This window comes from Gavia stellata, chromosome 26, assembly GCF_030936135.1.
Source record: "Gavia stellata isolate bGavSte3 chromosome 26, bGavSte3.hap2, whole genome shotgun sequence".
Classification (NCBI taxonomy): domain Eukaryota; kingdom Metazoa; phylum Chordata; class Aves; order Gaviiformes; family Gaviidae; genus Gavia; species Gavia stellata.
Window position 1 is genome coordinate 2836132 of NC_082619.1, and position 20631 is coordinate 2856762.

The following is a 20631-nucleotide window of genomic DNA, read 5'->3' on the forward strand; positions in this document are numbered from 1 at the left end:
AAGGAGCTGGGTGGGCTTGAGCCCTCTGAGCAGGGGCGGCAGTGCAGGAACAGTGGTGCTGTACTGGCTGCAAGGGCAGAGTGGTACTGACCCACCCCAGTGGGTCGTGCTCCCAGTGACCCCAGCCGGGCAGGGGACTTTCCCACGCGCCCAGGGTGGGTGAGGGCAGCAGGAAGCATGCTGGCACTGCTGGCTTTCTCTTCCCTGTGCTGGTGCCCGCAGCAGTGTGGGTGACATTGGCATCTGAGCCGTCCTGCCTCGGATGCTTGGGGCCGGGCTGGGTGCTGGCAGGGAGCCGTCTGGCTTCTCTCTCCCAAGGTGTGAAGAGGCTGTTGTTTTTGGCCAGCTGGGAGCTGGTTTGTGGCCGCAGGGTGTTGCCAGGCCTGTGGCCATCAGGGTGGCCTGAAGCCAGTGTGGCCAGCCCAGCCAGCAGGGCCACAGCCCTTGCTGGGGCAGGATCGCCTCCCTGCACCATGGGGCTGCCAGCCTGACACCTTCCAACACCCACCCGTCTCCTTGGGGCCCTGCAAGCCCCCAAGCCCATCGAGGGCACAGCCAAGCAGCCTGTTCCCCGCTGCAGCCGGGCAGTCTACCCTGTGCCCCTCCATTCCTGCTCAGACCCCCAACCCCAGCCCTGGCTTCCCTCCTTTTGTCCGTGTCTCAGTTTCCCCTGGGATCTGGCAGGACCCACACACATACCCTCCCCAAATGAGCCGTCTGCTCCATTGGGTTTGTCAGCTGCTCACACTGTTTATTCTGCAGGCTTTGGGGCTGCAGGATATGGGCAGCCCTGGGTTCTTCTGCGTGCAGCCTGGCTCACCTCGGCCCAGCCTTGCTCCATTTGGGGAGCATTAACCCTTCCCCTGCTAGGCTAGCAGCTGCCTGAGGGCTGCGGGAAAGAGGCCACGCACAGCCTCCAGAGGCTGAAAGAGAGAAGTGAGCTGGGAACTGTGCACAGCTCTGGTCAACATGCCTGGGATTGTCTGAGGATGGGGAGGGAGCACCCAATCCTCTTGCCACCGTCCTGCCGCTTGGCAGGGGGACTTTGTGTGGTGGCCCCAGCTCAGCTCCAACCTGTGGGCACAGCCCCTCCAGCACAAGCCTTTCCCTGTAGCAAAGCTGGGAAGGGGTGCCTGCTCTCTAAGGACTTGGTCCTGTGGGCAAGCCCACAGCATCTGAGCAATGAGCTGAGCGCTGAGCAGAGGGGCTGACCCCAGGGAAGAGGGGCAATGGGGTGACCCCACAATGGGGGACCCCAGAAAGCTAGGCAATGGGGTGCTGCTGATGGGGGCCATCCCAGCAGCTGAGTATTTGCAACAGGAGGAGGATGGAAGGGATATTTGGGGTGGGGGAGCAGCTCTGAGCAGGCTGCTTCATCCCCTGCTCCTCTTCTCTTGCCGGGTCAGGGCTGGAAGCACTCTACGGGGTCATTGGAATCGGGCAGGATGTTGCAGTTGATGGGCCAGAGGATGCCAAGGAGGCCGAGGGACTGCTGGCACCGCAGCTCGGCAGCCAGACACACGGCTCGGCAGGGCTGCAGGACACCACCATCCGGGGTGCACTTGGGCACGAAGAGGCTGCAGATGAGGAGGCGGAGGTGTTGGTAGCAGGCAAGCTCCATCAGCGTCTGTGGGAGAGTGGCGGTGAGCGTGGCACGATGTGGTGTGATGCGGGCAGACCCACGGGCAGCCCCTGGGCAGCTCACCTGGTAGTCCTGCAGCACCTCAGCGGCTCCCTCCTGGTCCGGGATGGCCAGCCAGATGTTGGGGAAGGAGGTAGCATTGTAGCCCAGCCCCAGGCACATCTCCACTTCCACAGGCTCGCAGACAGACCCTGCCACAGGGCGAGGTGCTTCACGTCTTATAGTGGCAGTGATGCTCACCAGGTATGCCTCAGGCAGATGTTAGCCATGGGGCAGCTGCCAGCGTGTCTCCGGGGCCAAGTGGACTCAGGACTCAGGGGGGGCTGAGTGCTGAGTGGAGCACCTGTGAATGGCACTCACCGAAGGCCGGGTAGGAGACCCCAGTGCAGTTCAGCTCGTCGGTGCCGTCGGGGCAGTCGTGCCAGCCGTCACACACGGACTCCAGCACCCGGCACTCACCATTTCCGCAGGAGAACTCTGTGGGGCTGCAGGTCTCTGTAAGAGAGAGCAGGGCACAGGCTTGGGCATGGGCACAGGCAGAGAGCAGGCTGGCTGTGGCCTGGATCGTGCCGATGGCGTCAGCCTGTTCCCATGCTGACCAGCCCTGTCTCCGCTCTTCTTGGTCACCGTCCCCGGGACATCCAGGTGAGTGGTTGCAGAGCACTGCCTCCTGTCAGCCACAGCTGATAGGTGACCATTGCTGGCCCAGCTTAGGGGAATCCCAAATTCCCTGGTTTTTTTGGGGGCAGCCCTCAGGTGATGGATTGTGCCTGTGTGCAGGTAAGCCCTTCCAGGCCACATCCCCATGGCTAGGATCAATAGGGTTATAAGGTAATTTAGATGAGAAGGGACCCCAGGGGCCTGTAGCCCAATGTCCTGCTCCAAGCAGGGTCAGCTATGGGGTGAGAGCAGTTTTTGCCAGGGCTTTATCCAGTCTGGCCTTGAAAACCCCCAAGGATGGTGGCTGCACAGCCCCTCTGGGCAGCCTGCGCCCCTGCTTGGCTACCTACTCTCTGTGGCATTGCGGGCTTGGTAGGTGGCGAAGAACCCGTCGTCTGCTACTCCCTCGTCCGCCACGAAGAGGACGGTCATGACGTGGCGTGAAGAGGTCAGGGTGGGTGGCAGCTGGTGGCCGCAGAACCTGCCGGGGTTGTGGGGTGAGGGATGGGGTCAGGGTGGGCAGCGGAACCGACCAGCACCTCCCCAAACCCTGTCCTCTGGTGGCTCCTCCTCGCCAGCCTGCCCTGTGCCTCAGTTTCCCCAGCTGAGCCACAGGACCCCAGTGCACCCTGGCTGGTGCAGCAGGGCTGGAGATATCAGGGGTACACCTGTACCTGCCCATGAGGCTGGCGGCCCCTGTGCCTGCGCTGTCGTGCACTTCCACGAAGTCGAAGCTGCAGTCCTCATGCGACTCCAGGCTGAAGTTGTGGAAGTGCAGGTCGATGACGTGGCCCACGGGCACTGAGATCTGCCAGAGGCACAGCTGCAGGGCAGGGGACAGCCAGTGACACCTGTGAAGCTGGGCAGGGGCACCCCCAGCTCTCCCCGGTGGGAGGTTGCCTTTCTCCCTGCCCGCCCTCACCCTCCTCCCGCCTCCATCCCACTGGCATCCCTTCTCTCACCTGCTGGTGTGGGTATGGCTGGGGATGGCTCGGCGTGGAGAAGTGCCCCTCCAAGGCAGTCAGCGGCCCCCCACACTCTGGAGGGACACAGACACATGCAGCTTTACCCCCTGCCCCTCTACTTTCACCCCATCTCCCCACTCCCCCACCCCTGCCTCCCACTGCCCATCACCATGCCCTCTGGCCAGGTGCCGTGGGGGCTGTGGGCTGCAAGCGGGGGGCTGGCTGACCTTTGTGTTTCATGCTGCAGTTGGCCTCATCGCTCTTGTCCACGCAGTCATGGAAGCCGTCGCAGATGAAGCCCAGGTGGAGGCAGAGCCCCTGGTCGCACAAGTGCTCATCCCAGGCACAGCTCTCTGCAGCACAGGCAGAGAGAGCCAGGCTGGCGGTGGCGTCCCACTGGGCACCCTCCCCTGCCCCAGTGCCCCGGGCGTTACGGGACATGCCCCTGGCACTACCCGCTACCTGCCCGCAGCGAGGAGTCCTGGCAGTGCCCGGGGTGGGGGTACTCACTCTCACTGGGGGCCACGGCACGGTAGTGGGCACTGAAGCCTGGGGCACCCACGCTGCTGTCGGAGACGAAGGTGACGCGCAGGTAGTTGGAGTAGGTGTTGAAGGTCGGGGGGGGCACGTTGCCGCAAAACCTGGGGGCACAACAAGGGGCGACACTGCTCGCCCCCAGAGGCGCTGCCCCCTCCCCACTGCACTGCCATGCTCCCCGGGTGCGAGGGCCCCTACCTGATCGGGCCCCTCTGAGCTGGGGCAGGATCTGTGCCGGCGGCCCCCTGTTCCTCGTAGAGCTCCACACGGTCGAAGAAGCAGGAGGCAGTGCCCTCCACGCTGAACGTCTCCATCTTCAGCTGGATGGCGAGGCCAGGGCCCACCTCGATGCGCCAGATGCAGAGCGCGTTGGGCGGGTAGGGGCCGGGGTAGTTGGGAGAGCTGAAGGAGCCCTCAGGGCCCCGCAGGGTCCCGCCGCAGGCTGCGCAGGGCAACAGCGTGGGCATGAGCTAGTGCTGCAGGGCACCGCCATCCTGGCACGCCGCCACACATGAGACTTACCCGGTGCTGATGTGCCGGCTGTAGGCAGCCAGCTCTGGGTTGGGGTGGCAGCTGTTTTGGGGGCCGGGGGCTCCCTTTGGGTGGGTGCTGCGGTGGTGGCGGTGGTGCCACGGGCAGGCAGGGCTGCAGCTGGGGTGCCGGGTGGCTCCGGGGATGTCAGCTCTGTGCTCAGGGAAGAGCAGGGACAGCTCAGCCCCAGCAGGGAGAAATGGCTGCAGTGCAGGGAAGGGGTTTAGGAAGCCGACCCAGTCCCATGTCCTGTGCTTCTCCCCTACCCCACATGTGTGCAGGTCCCGGGGAATCCCACACAGCTCTCGCAGGGCCCAGTGACCTTGCCACATCCCAGGGAGGTGGAGATCCCCCTCGCTCCCGTGCATGGGGACACACTCTCCTCACGATGGGCAGACCCTGGCAGGTCCTGTGTAGGACGGATGCCCTTGCTGTGCCCCTCTCTCCCTTTGAGCCTGTTCTGTGTCCCCCACCCCATGGTCACAACCCGTCCCCCAGCCCTCCTTGGGCACTCACGGTGGATGACGATGCCCAGCAGGAGGGCGATGAGGAAGAGGAGGACAGCGCTCATCAGAGCCACGCAGAGCCAGGTGAACTTGCAGTCGGCGCGGTACCGCCAGCCTGCCTGGCCCCAGAGCTGACGGCCTGCGGGAGGGCAAGGAAAGTGGGCAGAGCCAGGGTGCTGCTAGCCATGCCCCCACCCTGCCACCTCCCTGCATGGCTGGCTGAGCCCTGGCTGGGCATGTCCCGACCTCTTGTCCCCGGGGTGCTAGTGGGACCCCTAAACAGCCCCAGAGCCCTGCGGGGAGCTTGCCACACCACCCCGCTCCCAGACCCATAGCTGCTCCCGGCGGCCCCATGGACAGGGGCGTGTGTACAAACCCCCAGGCAGGTACCGAGGCTGTCCCGGGGCAATGCAGGGCTGGTCCCGTCCTCCTCTTTTGGGCGCTCGGCATTTGGCGCTGCCTGGGGCTCCTCACCCTCGAAGACAGGGTTGCAGAACTCAGTCTGCAGGAGAGCAAGCGCGGGTGGCACCGTGGGGAGCATGCTGTGGGGACCCGCGGATGGCCAGGCAGGGACCCTCCAGGCGGCACCAGCCCTACCTTGCTGTGGTCCAGAGCCTCGGGGCAAAGCGTGATTTCAGTGAAGTCTTTCATGGCGGCAGGCGATTCCCGGTGCAGCCTGGCTAAAATCCTCCCCAGCACGCTCTGCCCCCCGGCACAGCAGCCTGCCCCACCACCCGCTCCTCCCTGGCTGCCCCCATCGGCGCCGGCACGGCATGGGGACCCCCGGTCCACACACCAGGGCGGAGGTGGTGGCAGCGCCAACTGTGCCTACACGTGCCACCCCAGCGCTGGACGCTGCAGAGCCCCAAGGGCCATGCCCGCCACACCGCGAGTGCGGGGAGTGCAGGGAGCCCCGGGAGGCTGGCAGCCCCAGTCCCCTCTGCAGGCCCCTTCCCCCTCACCCCCTTAATCCAGCTCAGCTGAGGATGCCGAGGTCAGGCTCTGGCACAGAGAACCAGCGTCTTAAAGGGGAAGGTGTGCTCACACCCGCCCTGCTGGGAGCCGGTCCCACCGGAGACCCTGCTTTCGGGTGCACGGAGGGGCTGTTGGTTTGCCTGCTGCCTCTGGGCTCGCACTGGTGCAGGGCAGCACTGAAGAGGCTGTATCTGAGAGCTCGGGCTGAATGTGTCCTTCCTTCCCTCTCATCCCCCAGGTGCTGGGTGCCTGAGCCCCACTGCCTGCATTCCTGCTGCCCCTTAATGCCTTGGTGCCCGTCTCCGTCCCTAAGCAGGGGAGAAAGGGACCATTGTTCAAGGGCTTTGGGGGAAGAGTGTGGGCGCTGGGAGCTCCGCAGGGCTGCAGGAGGAGGAAAGGCTCCCTCTGCCCCCGGGTACCACAGGTAGCTGGAGGAGAGGGACTGCCGCCTGCACTCACATCTCCCTTGCTCCAGGCAAGCCCCAGGGCATGGGTGCTCCTGGGCCTCTGGAGCCACAAAACACTGTGGTGTTACAGTCCTGCTTCATGCCTCGGTTTCCCTCCCATTGCTGGAGCCACAGTCCTTTGCCTGCCCACCCAGAGACAAGCACATGTACACAGCGCTCTGTTCAAGCTAAAATTTATTCCTGCATGAGTCTCCCTTGTACGAGACACTTCCCACCCATCTTGCTTACACAGTAAACAAGCCACCTGCCAAGCAGCAATGCTGCCCCAGTCCGGTACCTGCCGCGGGCAGCCCCTCCAACCTGGCCTGCCCTCCCTGGAGCCCCGCTGGGATGCCCCAGGCTGGGCGGGATGTTCCTGGCGCGAGAGTGCTCAGCCTGTGCCCACAGGGCCAGTGAGGGCAAAGCAGGACGGGTTGCTGGGTTGGACGTAGCTGCCTTGCGAGCTGGGGCTGGCATTGGGCTGGGTCGGGCCCATCTCTCCTCCCGCTGCACCTCAGGCAAGGCAGGACGGGTAGGAGAATAAATTAGAGAAAAGGCTAAAAAGGCCACTGGCATTTGCCAGCTGGAGGACAGAGCAGCAGGGTGGGTGGGGACGTGCATCCCCAGGCACCCAGGGGGGCTCCTGATTGCAGGGAGAAGAAAGCCCCAATTGCAGATGGTCCCAAAAAGCCACTGTCCTCCCTTCCCTCTCCTCTGCAGGACGGACGTTCCTGTGCAACCCCCATGGCCTCCTGCTCCCCTAAATGGTTTAAGGCACCGTCGTATGAGGAGGCAGGTAAAAAGCTACCCAAAGCATCCCCCGACACAAGTCCCTGGAGAGCCAGGAAGCGGCAGGGTGCTCCAGGTTGAGCAAAGTCCACTATAAATACATATAAATTCCACAAAATATTTTCCTCCCTCCTGTCCGTGAGTCTGGGCCTGAACTCAGGCTGCATTGAGAAGTGTGCATGGGGCAGCTGGTGGGGATGTGCTGCCTGAGACGGGACGGAGGCAACTGAAGGGCCAGTGTCCTTTGCCAGGAGGTTCGGAAGTGCCGGGAGGAGGCTGGGAGCAGTTCACGAATCCTCTGGGACGGCCAAGCAGAACGGGAGTGCCAAGAGGCCAGGAGGGATGCGGGAGGCTCTCCTGAGTCCCCAGCTCTGGGTGCTCCCCCAGGGGAGCAGAGGTCCTGGCCGAGTCAATGGGGCAGGTGGCCCCATGCCTGCGGAGTCCTTTGCTCGGTATTTTTATTACACGCCAAAAAAAAAAAAAAAAAAAAAAAAAGAAACGAGAACGTACCCCAAGGTAAAAACCAAATGCCAGCGACCAGGAGGCGCCTGAGCTGCCAGGGCCCTGCCCTGCCGCGGGCTGTCCTCCTCAGTTTGGAGCTGGGGTGTCCTTGCCTGGGATGTGCTCCTGGCTGCCTCCAGCTTCCCGCTGCAGCCACCTCTGGGTCTCTCCTCTTCACCTCCCTCTTGCACTTGGGGGGCAAACGGCTGAAACCTGGAAGGGCCGTCTCTGAGGGGTGGCGCAGGGGTCCCCAGGGAGGCAGGGCTGGCTACATGCGGGAGGACGGGCTGGCCAGCTCGTAGAAGAGCAGGTAGGCATCGCTGCTGCGGATGTGGCTGGATGACATTGGGGTAACACTGCGGAGATGGGGAGATGTGCCGTGAGCAATGGGGACGAGGCATCGGGATGTCCTGGGCAGGGGGTCCCCGCTCACCCCAACCCTGCAACCGCCCCTGTCCCACATGCAGCCTCACCGGGAGTCGTTGAAACTGTGCCACTCGCTGGAGACGGGGCTCTTGCAGTAGGCGGTGTAGTGTCCCCCCATGGTGGTGCCCGAGTGGTTGGAGACGGCGTAGAGGTTGTAAACGGCATGGTCTGTGGGGAGGAAAAGCGGTGCTCAGCCGTGCCAGCTGCTGCCCCACTGCCCCCCAGCATGCCACCATGAAGCTGGGGCCAGGAGGGACTGGCACACTGGATGTCTGCAGCTCCCACCCCTGTGCCTCTGCCCCCCGCCGCAGGCTGCAGCACCCTGGGGGGCATGAGGGACCCAGCCAGGAGCCGCCGGGAGCCCAGGGCTCGGCTGGAGCCATGCAGGGCCCGGCACTCACTGCAGCTCTGCGAGGCAAACTCCCGGAGGTCCAGGTCCTTCAGCTGGAAGTTGACAAAGGTGGTGAGCTTGCTCGTTCGTATCCTGGCCTCCGAGAAGCGCTTCAGGTCTGGGGGGGCATGTCAAGGAGCTGAGGGACAAAGGGGAGCCCACAAGGAACTGCCTGCCTCCCCACCAGCACCCCCTGGCCCTCTCCCTCCACCTGAAGGATACGAAGCACCAGGATCTTGGGGAACTTCTGGATGCTGAATTTCTTTGTGCACCTTGTCCTGGCTTTGCAGCGACAGCATGTCTGTGGGAGACAAACAGCATCAGCTGGAGGGCGAGGGCAGAGGCCAGCCCCACCGGGCACTGAGCCCACAGTCCCGGCAACACAGGCATGGAGGGAAAGGGGCCCAGCCTCCACCAAGGCAAGCCCACCTTTCCCTGTGCCCCACGCCCCGTACCGGTTTCTCGTCCCCATCCAGCACATCCTCTTTGGTGAAGAGCCGTAGGCAGTCCATGAGGGTCACCTCCCCGTAGCCTTTCTGTGGGAGCACAGAGCAGGTCAGGGACGGGGGTGCGGGGCAGGGGGCCGAGGATCGGCAGGGACCCCTTACCTTGGGGATGGGCAGGGACAGGTCCCAGAAGGGGTCAAAGGCTGTAGAGCAGTAGCCGCACTCGCTGCAGGTCAGTGAACTCTTCAGCTGCCCAACGAAGAGGTCTGGTGGGGATGGGACAAAGCAGGGTGAGACCCCTAGTTCCCAGCCCTGCTTCCAGCCCAGCCCTGCCCTCCTCTCCTCTCAGCCCTGCTCACCGCTAATGCGGCTGTCCTCCCTCTCCTGGTACCTCCTCCACATCTGGCGGCTCTTCTCGTCGTCACTGCAAGAGATGGTGAGACAGAGCGGTACTGATTGTGGCCCGGGGGACACTGGCCCCCACGACCAAGCCCAGAGGGACCTGCATGGTCACTGTTCCTGGGCTGGGCTTGCAGGCAGCGAGATCATCCGTGGGGCTGGTCCACTGCTTCCGCCCTAGCCAGCACTTACGGGAGGTGGTCCAGGGTGTCTGTGCTGGCCCGTGGCCGCACCAGCACACGGTTCACCTCGCTGTGCAGCCCATCAAGGAGGAACCGCAGGAACTCCTGTGCATCCTGCTGGCTGCAAGACATGGGGCATGGCTGGTGAGTGGCGGCAGGGGCTTGGCTCCCTGCTGCCACCCCCACACCAACACCCCTTACTTGTAGCCGACAAAGCGGGGGGCGTATCTCTGGATCTGCGTCTTGAACTCGGAGGGGCTCACGCTATCGTTGGGGGACGAAGTCCAGAGCAGCTGAATCAGCTTTGCAAACTCTGTGGGCAAGGAGACAGGTCAGCGGCACAGCTGGCCCCTGCCAGCCCCGGTGGCATGGCATCACCACGTCCACCAGTGGAGAGCTCAGCACCCTGCTTCAGGGTCCGCACGGTTGGCCCCGGCCCCTCTGGAGAGGGGACCCGATCCTCCCACTGGCTGGGCGCCCACAGCACAGCACCTGCCCTGGCAAGGCTGGGAGAAGCACCGACCTCTGGGTGGGCGTCCCCCAGGACATGGGGCGGCCCAGGGGAGCGAGGATGTGCTGCAGGGACGGGAGGCAGGGAAGCCCCGCAAGGTGTGGAGCCAGGGGCTGATGACGGACTGTTACCTGACATGAGTGCGGTGCGCATGCGGCTGTTGTTGTTGAGGTCCCGCAGGTACTGGTTCTGCAGGCAGTAATCCCGCAGCTCCTTGGTGTTGCTCAGGCACTGCAGGATGGAGTTCATGAAGCACTGGGGGAGGCAGAAGAGAAAACCATGGCAACGGGAGGCAGAGGGAGGCAGGCAGTGGCAGGGGGACACCTGGGGTGGGTGGGCAGAGGATGGGGACGAAGCAGTGCAGAGCAAGGGAACACCTTCCTCTGCCAGCACCGTCGGGAGCAGGGTGCAGGGAGCTACCAGAGCCAGAGTGTGGGTGCTGGGGGCGAGGTGAAGGGTCAGGGCTCCCCACTGCCCCACAGATGTGCCCGCAGAAGAGCACAGTGTGAGCTGGGGCTGTGCAGCCGGGTGCCTGGGTAAGCACTCACCGTATTGCCAAGGTTTCGCAAGCCGGTCAGCCCCTGCACCGCCTTGGAGCTCTGCAGAGAGAGGGAACAGGGCTGAGACAGTGCCTGGCACAGGCTAGCTGTGCCTGTGGGCAGCCCAGTGAGGCCGTGGTGCCATGGGCATCCACGTGGAGCAGGTCCTCAAGTGCAAGAGGAGGCCCTATCCCCCTGTGGTTACCATGGGCAGAGCCAGCACGGCAGCCGCTCTCTGCACCGGTTGCATGCAGGACCGTGGCCGAGGACCCAGTGGGAAGCCACGACTGGCCTGCCCCATCCTGCTTGCCCAGCTGCTGCTGCTCGGCTCCTTGGCCTGGGACAATACGCAGGGCTCAAAGTCCTCCCTGTCTGGCGGCACTGCTGCCCCATGCCCTGGGCTGTATGTCAGGCCAGTCGCCCCTGCTGCCTCCCCTTGCCAGCCCTGTGCCCCGGGAAGCTGGGGGGTGGCAGTGCCCCATGCCTGCCCCACAGCTGTAGGAGGTGCACGGTGCCCCGCTGCTGCCCACCTTGTCCACTCTGGGTGTCCCCTCCAGGACACCGTGCACCAGCACAGCCCAGACTTTGGCACAGCTGTTCTACAGGATAAAGTCCACCTGGGAAAGTGCAAGCCCAGCCCTGTGCCAGTCAGCCTCGGGGACGGGGCTGCATGCCCAGCAGTGCCCTCTCAACTGCTCGCTGGCCTGGCTGTGCTGCGCCTGCACCACGAGGCTCTTCCAGGTCCCCAGGTACTTCCTGAGCTGGGCAGGCTCAGGCCAAGCAGAGATGGGCATGGGTAGCTGGGCTCTGGGGTCAAGAGGCATTGCCAGTCTTTGTTGGAGAGACCAAGAATGCAGAGGGGTCTGGGGGACCACAGGGTTGCCCACCCCCCTCCCAGCATGGGGGACCAGGTGCTGGTGGGGACGAATGGTGGGAGCCCAGTGGTCTTGCCCCCAGCCCTGCATGCAGGCCCATGCAGAGGGTAGGGGTGGGGCAAACCTCCCCAGAGCCGTGCCCAGAGCAGGGTGGGGGGCCGACAGGGCTTGCAGCGTCAGACTGCTGACTATGCTCCCCCAGCCTGACCAGGTTTTAAGGATCCTCAAGCAAACGCCCCAGCTGCCCGCCCCAGGCATGAGGAGGGGGAGGAGGAGAGGAGGGGGCCCAGCAGCTCCAAAATAGCAGCAGCTGGTGTGTGTGTGGGAGGTGCTGAGCACCCAGCCCTGACAGCAGCCCAAAATAACCCAGATCCAGTTACACGTGCTCCTTAGCGACGGTGCAGGCATCACCCACCGCAGGGGAGACCAGCACCAATGGGGACTCGTCCGCCCTGTGCAGGCACATGCGGCTCTACCAGACCAACCGGGTACCCTCTGTGCCATGCGAGTGCCCCCTCAGTGCCCAGCGCACAGGGGTGTCCCCAGCCATGGCGCTCAGTGCCGGGGGGGTGGCTATGCAAAAGTGCCAGGCAACCCCACCGCTTATCCCCGAGCAGGGACCCCGAGGCCGGGGGCAGGCTCAGCAGGGCAAGGAGTGCCAGCAAGCTGCAGCGGGTCAGTGCCACACTGCGGCTGGAGGACCTGGCCCGGCTCTGGTCCCTGAGCAGACAGGGCAGAGCAGGCAGCAGGACAGGTGGGTCTGTGTCCCAACAGCCCGCATCCCTTGCAGGGGCCAACCCCCCGAGGCCTTGCTGCTCAGGTCCCCACACCTATTGCAGGGAAGGTTACAATGCCACAGCTCCTGGGAGCTGCCCCAATGCACCCCAGCCATCCCCACCAGGACGCTGCTCACCTAGCTGCCCTGGTCAGGCAGCTCCTGCCGTGTACCAGGAGGGACTGGAGTGTCCCGCCAATGTGGATGCAAACCTCCCCGTGGACCTGGCATTTGCCCACTGCCTGGCCAGGCCAGGACCTGGGCTGCCCTCCCAGAGGCTGGAGCAACCCCAGGGGAGGGCTGGGGCTGGGCCCCACCAGGTGCCCCCATACCATGGCACAAGCCTGTGTGCACCGAGGTCTTATTTCCCCCTCTGGTTTTCCCTCCCCTGGGTGACTCAACTCCAGCTAATCCCCCTCACCCGTCCAGGGCTTTATCTAGGACACGGCGCTGCTCAGAGGCGGTGAAGGAGAGCTGGCTCACGTGGCGGCGGCTGGGGAGTCCCCAAGGCTGCACTGCAGGAGGGGGACGGGGGACAGGGGATGGGGACAGGGGACAAGATCCGGACTCTCCTGCCCCATCCAGGTCCGCATGCCAAGTGCCTGGCAGCAGGAGAGCCGAAGAAGCCAGACTTACGTAAGTGCCCAGACCCTGCCCACCCTGCCCCCTGCTTCTGCCATCCCCGCAGGGGGAGTCTTGCCCGGCGCTGTGGCTCCGAGACCAGCCAAGCTCAGTCCGGTGACACTGCCAAGGGGCTACCGTGGCCAGGAGCCCCTTCCTTGCAGTGGGTTGGCCGGGGCATGGGGATTTGGCCAAGGTCACCGCAGGGGCAGGGCTGGGAGAGGGGCCCAGGCGTCCTGACACGTGCTTTCACCTGCTCCCTGCCCCTCCTGCAGGACACCGGGGCTCCCCGGCCCCACGGCCAGCCGGGACGGGCACCCACCCGCAGGCACCCCGTCCTCTGGCGAGGGGGATGCCACGGGGTACGCCATGCTCCCCGGCGAGGGCAGGGGCCGCGCCCTCCCCGTGCCCCCTTCTCTGCCCCCGAGCCGGAGGGCAGGGGCTGCGGGCAGCCGCAGGGCTCGTACCTTGGTCTTGTTGAGGACGAGCCCGACGAAGGTGGAGACCAGCAGGGACCCTGGCATGGAGGCGCGGGGGCGCAGGTCCTTGTGAAGGTCGGGGAGCGCGGGGGGCTCCTCGGGCAGCGTCACTGTGTAGGAGTCCCTCATGATGGCCCTCGCGGGCACGGCGAGACAGCGGGGGCCAGCCGCGGACAGGGGGATGCCGGGGGGTGCCGGCTGGGCACCCCTCGCCCGGGGCCAGCTGAGGCCTGGGGCACGGGCTCAGGCGCCCGGCCTCGCCGAGCACCGCCGTGCCCAGGCGCGCGGTGCCGGAGCCGGTGCCGGCTCTGGGGCTGACGGCACCTGAGCGGCTCTGACATCAAGTGGGTGGAGAGGCGGCAGCCGCGCTCCGTGACGGCCAGCCCCCGCCGCACCGCGTGGTACAGCCGCGCCGTCAGCCAAGGGGGCCCGCGAGGGGCGGCCCTGCCCGCCGGCCACGCTCCCGGCACGCCGAGCCCGGCCCCGCGGGGCCCCCGGGGAGGGCGCGGGCAGCGCCCCGCCGCAGCGCGCGGCACCGCTGCCCCCCGCGCTCCCGCTGCCCCCCGCGCTCCCGCTGCCCGCCCCCAGCGCCGGCACCCCGGGGGGCCACAGGGCGCTGAGCGCAAGGCGGCAGCCGGGGGAGCGCCTGCTCCCCTGGGCCCCCCCATGCTCCCGGGGCCAGGGCCGGTGGGAGCGGCGCCCCCGCGCCGGGCGCTGGCCCCCGGGCTGGGCGGGCATGGGGGGGGGTCTGGCCCGGTCACTGGCCAGAGCTGGCTCGGTAAAACTGGGGCGCTCCCACGGCGGGTGGGTGCACGGGGTGCCTGTGCCCAGGGAGGGGGGAGGGCTGCCCGAGAGGGTTGTGGGGCTCCCGGGCATGTGCCTTCCCTGCAGCGCCTGCGCCGGGCCCCCGGGCAGTGCCGTTTTGGGGGAACTGCGCAACAGCAGAGAGTGCATAACCCCCTCTTTGGGGGATGCATTGGCACTCCTCAGAGGGTATTTCAGTGCCTTGCATCCCTGGGGAAAAACTCCCCCAAATCCTATGTGGAGCAAAGAGCCTATCTGGTGTCTCCCCTCTGAGCGCTGGGTAAACTGAGGCACGGAGCGGGCAGGACTCCGGCTCTTCTGCAGCAAGGGCAGATGCGGAGGCTGGCAGGGAGCCCGGGTGTCCTGCATCCCAGTCCTGCGTCTCCCTCTGCTTCACCCCTCTGACCGCAGCAGGGTGAGCGATGGAGGCTTGTGACTGCTGTGCGTGCCCAGGTGTCTTACCCGCCCGCTCAGGGAAATTTCCATGGGTGACCGAGGCAGGGAGTGCGGTTGGGCTGCTCCCAAGGACAGCCAGAGCCTCCAGCCTCACCGAGGGGGCTGGAGGCACTGAGCAGAGGCTGCTTGCCTCCCATGCCAGCCCCCACTAATACACCCCCAGCCGGAGCCAGCGGCTGCTGTTTGAATCCTAATTGCTGCAGATGCAGCCTCCCCTGTCCACGGCATGAGCTCGGCACAGCCAGTGGAGGGGCTGACTGGGGGGGGGGGAGGGAGGAGACTATTTTTGGCACCAGCAAAAATATCTGAGGAGGCATCTTGCAGTGATATTCATCTGCAGGGCCAGGGCTTTTTGCATCACAACAGGGTGCTTGTTGTAATCCCTGCTTGCATGTGCGCGCATGTGTATATATATACACACACCCCGCGGTGTGTACACTGTACACACGCAGGGACGCAGTGTGCACACGGGGATGCACACCCCACTGGCCTCGTGCAGACGGTGTGGGCGCCCTGCAACGCGCTCCCGCAGCCCCTGCAGGTTGCATCCTGGGCCCCGGGGCAATGGCACAGCTCCCCAGCGCGTGTGTCGCTGTACCAGTGCTGCGCACGCCAGCCAGGGCTCCGGCCACCCTGCCCTGCAGCCCGGTGGGTGGCCTGGGGGCAGGATTTGCCCCGGTGCACAGCCTGCCCCAAGCACTGTGCAGGGTGCTGGTGCAGTACTCTCCCTGGGGGTGCACTATGCCGGCAGAGCCAGTTCCACGGCAAGAGGGGTGGCTTTCAGCCACATCCCGTGCCGAGCCTTGTGGCCTGGTGACATCGGGCGCCCTGGGCAAAGGACCAAATTCCCTTCTAGCCAGGGGAGCATACAGGCTCTCAGGGCAAGCCAGGAGCAGGAGAGAGAAGGGGAGCCCTGGCAGGTTGGCATCACCCAGAGCCAGCTCCCTGCCCTCAGCTGTCCCCTCTGCGGCGGTGACCTTCTGCCGTGGGCAGAGGTTGCCACAGGCCCGCTTGGCACCGCCAAGACGTGCAGGGCCAGGACTGGCTGGAGGCCAGAGACGTCAGCTGCTCAGGATGGGACTGCAGAGAGCTGCCGGCGATTCTGTGGGTAGCTCTGGCCTTCTGACCCTGTGTTCACGCAGGGCGGTTAATGGGGCGGCACAGCTCCGGTCCTGCCCCCCGCCAGCCTGCCCTTCCCGGGAGCCAGCACAGCCCTGCGTGGAGCCCGCGGCTCAGCAGGCATGGCCACTCACTGTAACTGCACGTGCCTCCCTTTGCCCTGCGAGATGGTAAACTGAGGCGCAAAGTGATGGTGTGGGTAGGAACAAAGGTGGGTACGCTTGCCTCCCAGCTGCAAACTCCTCTGGATGATGGTTCGTGTGATGCAGAGGCAGGAGGTGGCTGGGGAAGAAGGGATGGGAGGAGGCACTGAGCTGGCCCCGCCATGCCCTGGCTCTGGCGGGAGCGGGTGCTGCTGGCACTGCCCTCGGGGCTGGGTAATGGGGCAGAACCGATGGCAGCACCGGGGCTGCAACATGCACTTGTTTCCGGCACCTGGCATGACCGCAGGCACCCAAGTCTGTTTTACGATCCATACATTTGCTTCCCAGCTTGGGAAAGGAAGGAAAAAAAGCATAGGAGTGGAAAATAGCAGGTGTGTCTATCAAAGCACCAAGCAAACCTAAGCCAGTGTCACCCATCCAGCCTCCCTGCCTGCCCCGGCACGGGTGCCCACTCCAGGACCCTGTGCCAGCCCCTGAGGCTGGTGAGCCAAGCTGAGCCAAGCCCTGCTCACCTTTGCTACCTGTCAGCCCTGGCTGGAAAGCCCCCCGCTGCGTTCGCACGCAGACCATAAGGCTGCGGTTTGGGAGTAGCGCAGCCCCTGCTGCCCCATGGCCATCCTGTGGCAGCAGGCTGGCACCCACGTCGGAGCGGTGTGTGGGCACCTGGGGGTGGGGACACCTGCCCTAGCAGTGGTGGCCGGGGCTTTAGTGAGTGCCCGTGGCTGGCAGCGGCTGCTGGGTCCCCCCTCGGTCCCCCCCACCAGGCCCTGGTGTGGGAGGGGGAGGCAGGAATTCCCTTCCACAGCACCACTCCTCCACTCGCCCCTGGCCCCCCCAACCTGCTCCCTCTCTCCAGGGCTGGGGGCCAGGGGCCAGGCAAGTTTGGCACACGGGGTCCCACACCAGGGCAGGGTACTGCTGGTGCTGCATGTGGTGCAGCTGGTTCTGGGCTGGAGGGTGCTGGGGAAGAGGCAGGCAAGATGCTGGCAGCGGGCTGCGATGCTGCACCCCCTCCATTGCCCCTGCGCCCATGCCTGGGGGCTCGGGTGGGTGTTTAAAATGCGGGTGAGTGCCAGGGAGAGGAAAGAAGGAAGCCAGCCCTGCCAGGAATGGGACTGGTAGCTCCAAAGAGACGGGGGGAAAACTTTTCCGCTGAGCCCCAGCTGCAGGCACATGGCGGGCAGGAGTGTCCGCCTCTCCTCCCTACCCCTTGCCTCTGGCTGTGCCTCCCCAGCCCAAGGGCACGGGCCAGACCTTCAGGCTGCTCCCACAGCCCTTTTCCCAGGCCCTTGGGCACAGGGAGGGATGTGGGGGCACTGGATGGAAAGGGAAAGAGCTTCCTCTCCTGCTCGCAGGGAAGCATAAAAGAATCCCCCAGCCCTTATCCTCCTGGTTTGGCCAATGGCTGTGGGACAGAGCTGCCGGGAAGCAAAGGGTAGGTCAGACCCTGTGCTGGGGCAGACTGGTCTCCACCATGGGTGAATGAAGGCTGACTGGAATGAGAACGGGAGATGCAGGCAGAGCCTGACCAGATCTTGGAAGGAAACCTGAGTGGAAAATTACCAGGCTGCTCCCCTGCGTGCCGGAGCCGGGCTGCGTGTGTAATGCCTGCTCCCGGCCCGGGCTGAGGCTCTGGGGATGGTGCAGCACTGATTGATACCTGGGGCACCAAGTGCCTGACACGTGTGATGCTGTACAGAGCAGCCACTGTCATGGAGAAATTGATGCTTCCCTGGCTGCCACGGCCCACGCTGGGGGCTGGGGCACAGTGCCCCAAGATGGCAGCGATAGACCGTGCCAGGGATCAGGCATCAGAGGGCACCAGTGAAAAACCTGACTGGCAGCTGGGCACCGAGTCACCGTGCCAGAGCCAGCACCAGCCAAACCAGCCTTCCCAGCTGGGTGTCTCCAGCAGGACAAGTGCCCAGCCCGGTCATGTCACCTTCTCTAGCTGGGACGAGGCAGCAGGAAACCCTCTTCAGCCCCGCACTGGGCTGGGGCTGGGAGGGAGCAGAGGGCAGGGGCTGTGGGCACAGTCAGCTGTGTGGGGACATGGCGCAGTGTGCACCCATGCAGGTTTGCACGCACGGGGGTGTGAGTTTGCCTGCGTGTGCCATCACCCGCTGTCATGCACACACGCAGAGGGGTGCAGCGCACACATTCCTGCCAGCACATGGGCACCCTTAGCTGCAAGGCACCCGTGGGCTGTGCTCCCAGTGGTGCAGGCAGTGAGGAGCACAGCCCCTCAGAGGACGCCTGCCTGCCTGCACACGGCTGTCTCAGCAGCTCTGGCCCAGGACTGCCGTGCCAGCAAGGGTGGCTTGAAGGGTCAGCAGCAGCCCTGAGTGGCACAGATGCAGAAACTGAGGCACGGAGCAATGCACCGAGATTCCCAGGGAGAGCGCGCCAGGAGCCTCGGACTCCTCGGCTCAGCACAAGTGGGCATGGACCACATACCCCACCGCAGCACAGCTTTGTCCCCCACCCCCAGCACGCGTCACGTACCGTGGGGTCCCGGGTGGGCATGTCGCAGTAGCCATCATTCCTCTCGCAGGGCTGGCTGGCACAGCGGGTGCCCGAGGGCGGCAGGCCAGAGCCAAGGGTGGCCTGTGAGGGGCTGAGGGGGCCCGTGGGGAGGCTGCCGTGATTGCTTTTCCTCCCGTAGCTCTCCAGGTAGCTGCGGACGTAGTCAGAATGTGCGGCAGCCTGGTAGAGACCCTGCAGGGTGCCGAGCTCCTGGCGGCTCCGGGTGCTGAGCGGGCCGGGGGTGGGCGTGTAGGCGCTGTCCGAAGTGTGCAGCCCCGAGAACTCCCGTGCCAGGTCCGAGTGGCTGATGGATTTGCGACGGCTGAGAGGTGCTGTGGTGGGCAGGTAGCCGGGGGGGCTGCTGGGGGCCCCCACAAAGGTGTAGCACGTACCCCCGCTCAGCCCGCTGCCGGGTGGCCTGGACTGGGTGCGGATGTACGTGGGGCTCAGGCGGATGCTGGAGTCGGGGTACAGGGGCAGCCGGCTGCTGTCATAGCCACTGATGGGGGACAGCCCCATATGGTGGTACCGAGGCGAGGTCAGGTAGCTGGTTTTGAAGCCGATTTTGTCGCTGTCCGCATAGGATGTGGCCAAGGTGGATCCATAGGAGGTGTAGGAGCTGTAGCCACTGGGCGCCTTGCTGTAGGTTGTCTCGGCATAGCGGGACGAGTCGACATAGCGCTTCAGGGTGGAGGAGAGCTGGGACATTCTGGATGCTGGGGCTCAGCAGGCTCTCCTGGAGGCATTGACTGCAAGAGAAAAGCCCAGGGGTCAGCTTCCACAGGCCATGGTCAGCACAACGGGGTGCCCACCACCAGCATCCACCCAGTAACTTGCTGGCTCCTGCCTTGTCTGGAGACCCTGGGAGGGGCGGGCAGGCAACAGCAGGAACCCAGGGGTTAAAGGGTGCAGGGGGTCTGTGGTGGCCATGGCTCTTGCCTTACCTGCCAGCCCTCCTGGAGAGCCTGGGACAGCAGGGCCCAGCTGGCACTGCCACCAGTGTGCCTTCAAGCACCTCGTACCACAGAAGGGAGCCCTGGGGCACAGCCAGAGGCACCCAGCATCCTGACACCCACAGTCACCGAAGCCAAGGGACTGCAGTGGTCACCTCTGCCCCAGCCCTGGCATCCCTGCCACACTGTCCCGTGGGTGTCCTGCTCCTGGGGCTGGAGAGATGTTCCCAGTGCCTCCTCCAGAGGGGAGGCAGTTGCCGGGTCACAGTCATGATGCTTAGGCCCAACTCTGGCTGAGATAGACAGGCGGGATGGACTGAGCCAGCCAGCCCAGCACCTTCCCCTCGTTATTCAGAGCGAGTGCTGGGGCTTGGCAGGGGGCTGGCATTTCCAGCTCGCTGCTAACACACCCCCCGTTTGGCTGAGAGGGTAACAGAAGTAAGGTTAGGAAGTCAGCACAGGAATCTTTGCCGTCCATCCCAGCTCCCCGCTTGGTGCCCAGGACCAGGCAGTGGGTGAAGACCTCAGTGCTGCCACGACCACCCAGGAGCCTTGGGGGACTGTGGGGACAGCCAGGTATCCCCTCATTGCAGGGGCCTGGCGACCCAAGCAGCCTGCCCATCTCCCTGCCGTGGCTGCGCCCTGCTAGCCTCCCATCAGTAATTCAAGCTGACGCGAGTCCTCCCGGTGAGGCGGCTGCAGTGCCCTGGCAGCCGGGCAGAGCCAGGCTGTAGGGGTGGGCGATGACCCAGCACTCAGTCCCCACAGGGAGCTGGTGGCGTCCACCCCATGGCACCCGCAAGGGGCAGGAGAGGAGCATACAGGGGACAGGGACAGAGGCACCCAGAGCATACATGGAGCCAGCCTGGAGCCAGGACAGGGCAGCGAGGCAGCCAGCAGCCTCCAGCGCCTGCAAATGCGGGCTGTCCGGAGCCAGAGGAAAGTTTGCTCCCAGCACCCACGCTGGCAGGCTGATGGCTTGGTCCCCTACCTCTCCTGGGACTGTGGCTGGCACCGGGGCGGGCAGGACCCCAGCCGAGCTCCACTCTCCTGGTGTTGCTGGTGCTTGGCTCCCCGGGTGCCTGGTGTCCCTTCCCTGGCAGGACAGTGGCTCATGTGGCTCTGAGAGTCTCCGGTCACCCAGGAGATGACCCTGATTCAAAGGCTTTTCCCAGCCCAGTCGGGGCGGGCTCTGGCCCGGCTCCAAGCCAGGAGGTGACGGAGAGGGTGCCTGGCACAGCCCCAGCAGCTCGCAGGGCGCATCCAGGCTTAGGGATGGGCACTGGATCCCTGGCAAGAGGAGCCACGGCAGCATCACTCCCTGCCTGACCCTGGGGGGGACCCAGGCTCCTGCTTAGAGCCCAGGAGTCCCTGGGCATGCCTGCCCCCAGTGGAACCCCCTGGCCGGGGAAG

At 65.2% G+C, this 20631-nt stretch overlaps 2 protein-coding genes across 3 annotated transcripts; both read right to left on the reverse strand.

The window, feature by feature from the left end:
• Positions 1–1402: 1402 nt before the first annotated feature.
• On the reverse strand, positions 1403–5492 carry MFRP (membrane frizzled-related protein). Its single transcript, XM_059829776.1, has 13 exons — positions 5439–5492; positions 5232–5343; positions 4852–4980; positions 4327–4488; positions 4003–4246; positions 3778–3908; positions 3495–3620; positions 3265–3341; positions 2977–3125; positions 2653–2783; positions 2003–2137; positions 1706–1833; positions 1403–1627 (listed from the first exon to the last, which is right to left on the reverse strand). The coding sequence occupies exons 1-13, from the start codon at positions 5490–5492 to the stop codon at positions 1403–1405; spliced, it is 1803 nt and encodes a 600-aa protein (XP_059685759.1).
• Positions 5493–7773: 2281 nt separating this feature from the next.
• USP2 (ubiquitin specific peptidase 2) lies at positions 7774–18990 on the reverse strand. 2 transcript variants are annotated; one of them, XM_059829685.1, is made up of 12 exons: positions 18245–18990; positions 10456–10506; positions 10039–10162; positions 9598–9709; positions 9407–9517; positions 9175–9239; positions 8978–9081; positions 8825–8905; positions 8592–8670; positions 8380–8487; positions 8026–8146; positions 7774–7908 (listed from the first exon to the last, which is right to left on the reverse strand). In XM_059829685.1, the coding sequence occupies exons 1-12, from the start codon at positions 18971–18973 to the stop codon at positions 7821–7823; spliced, it is 1773 nt and encodes a 590-aa protein (XP_059685668.1). In that variant the 5' UTR covers positions 18974–18990; the 3' UTR covers positions 7774–7820. The 2 variants fall into 2 exon arrangements, with proteins under 2 accessions (XP_059685668.1, XP_059685669.1); XM_059829686.1 differs by lacking the exon at positions 18245–18990 and adding an exon at positions 13185–13343.
• Between the last annotated feature and the right edge of the window lie 1641 nt (positions 18991–20631).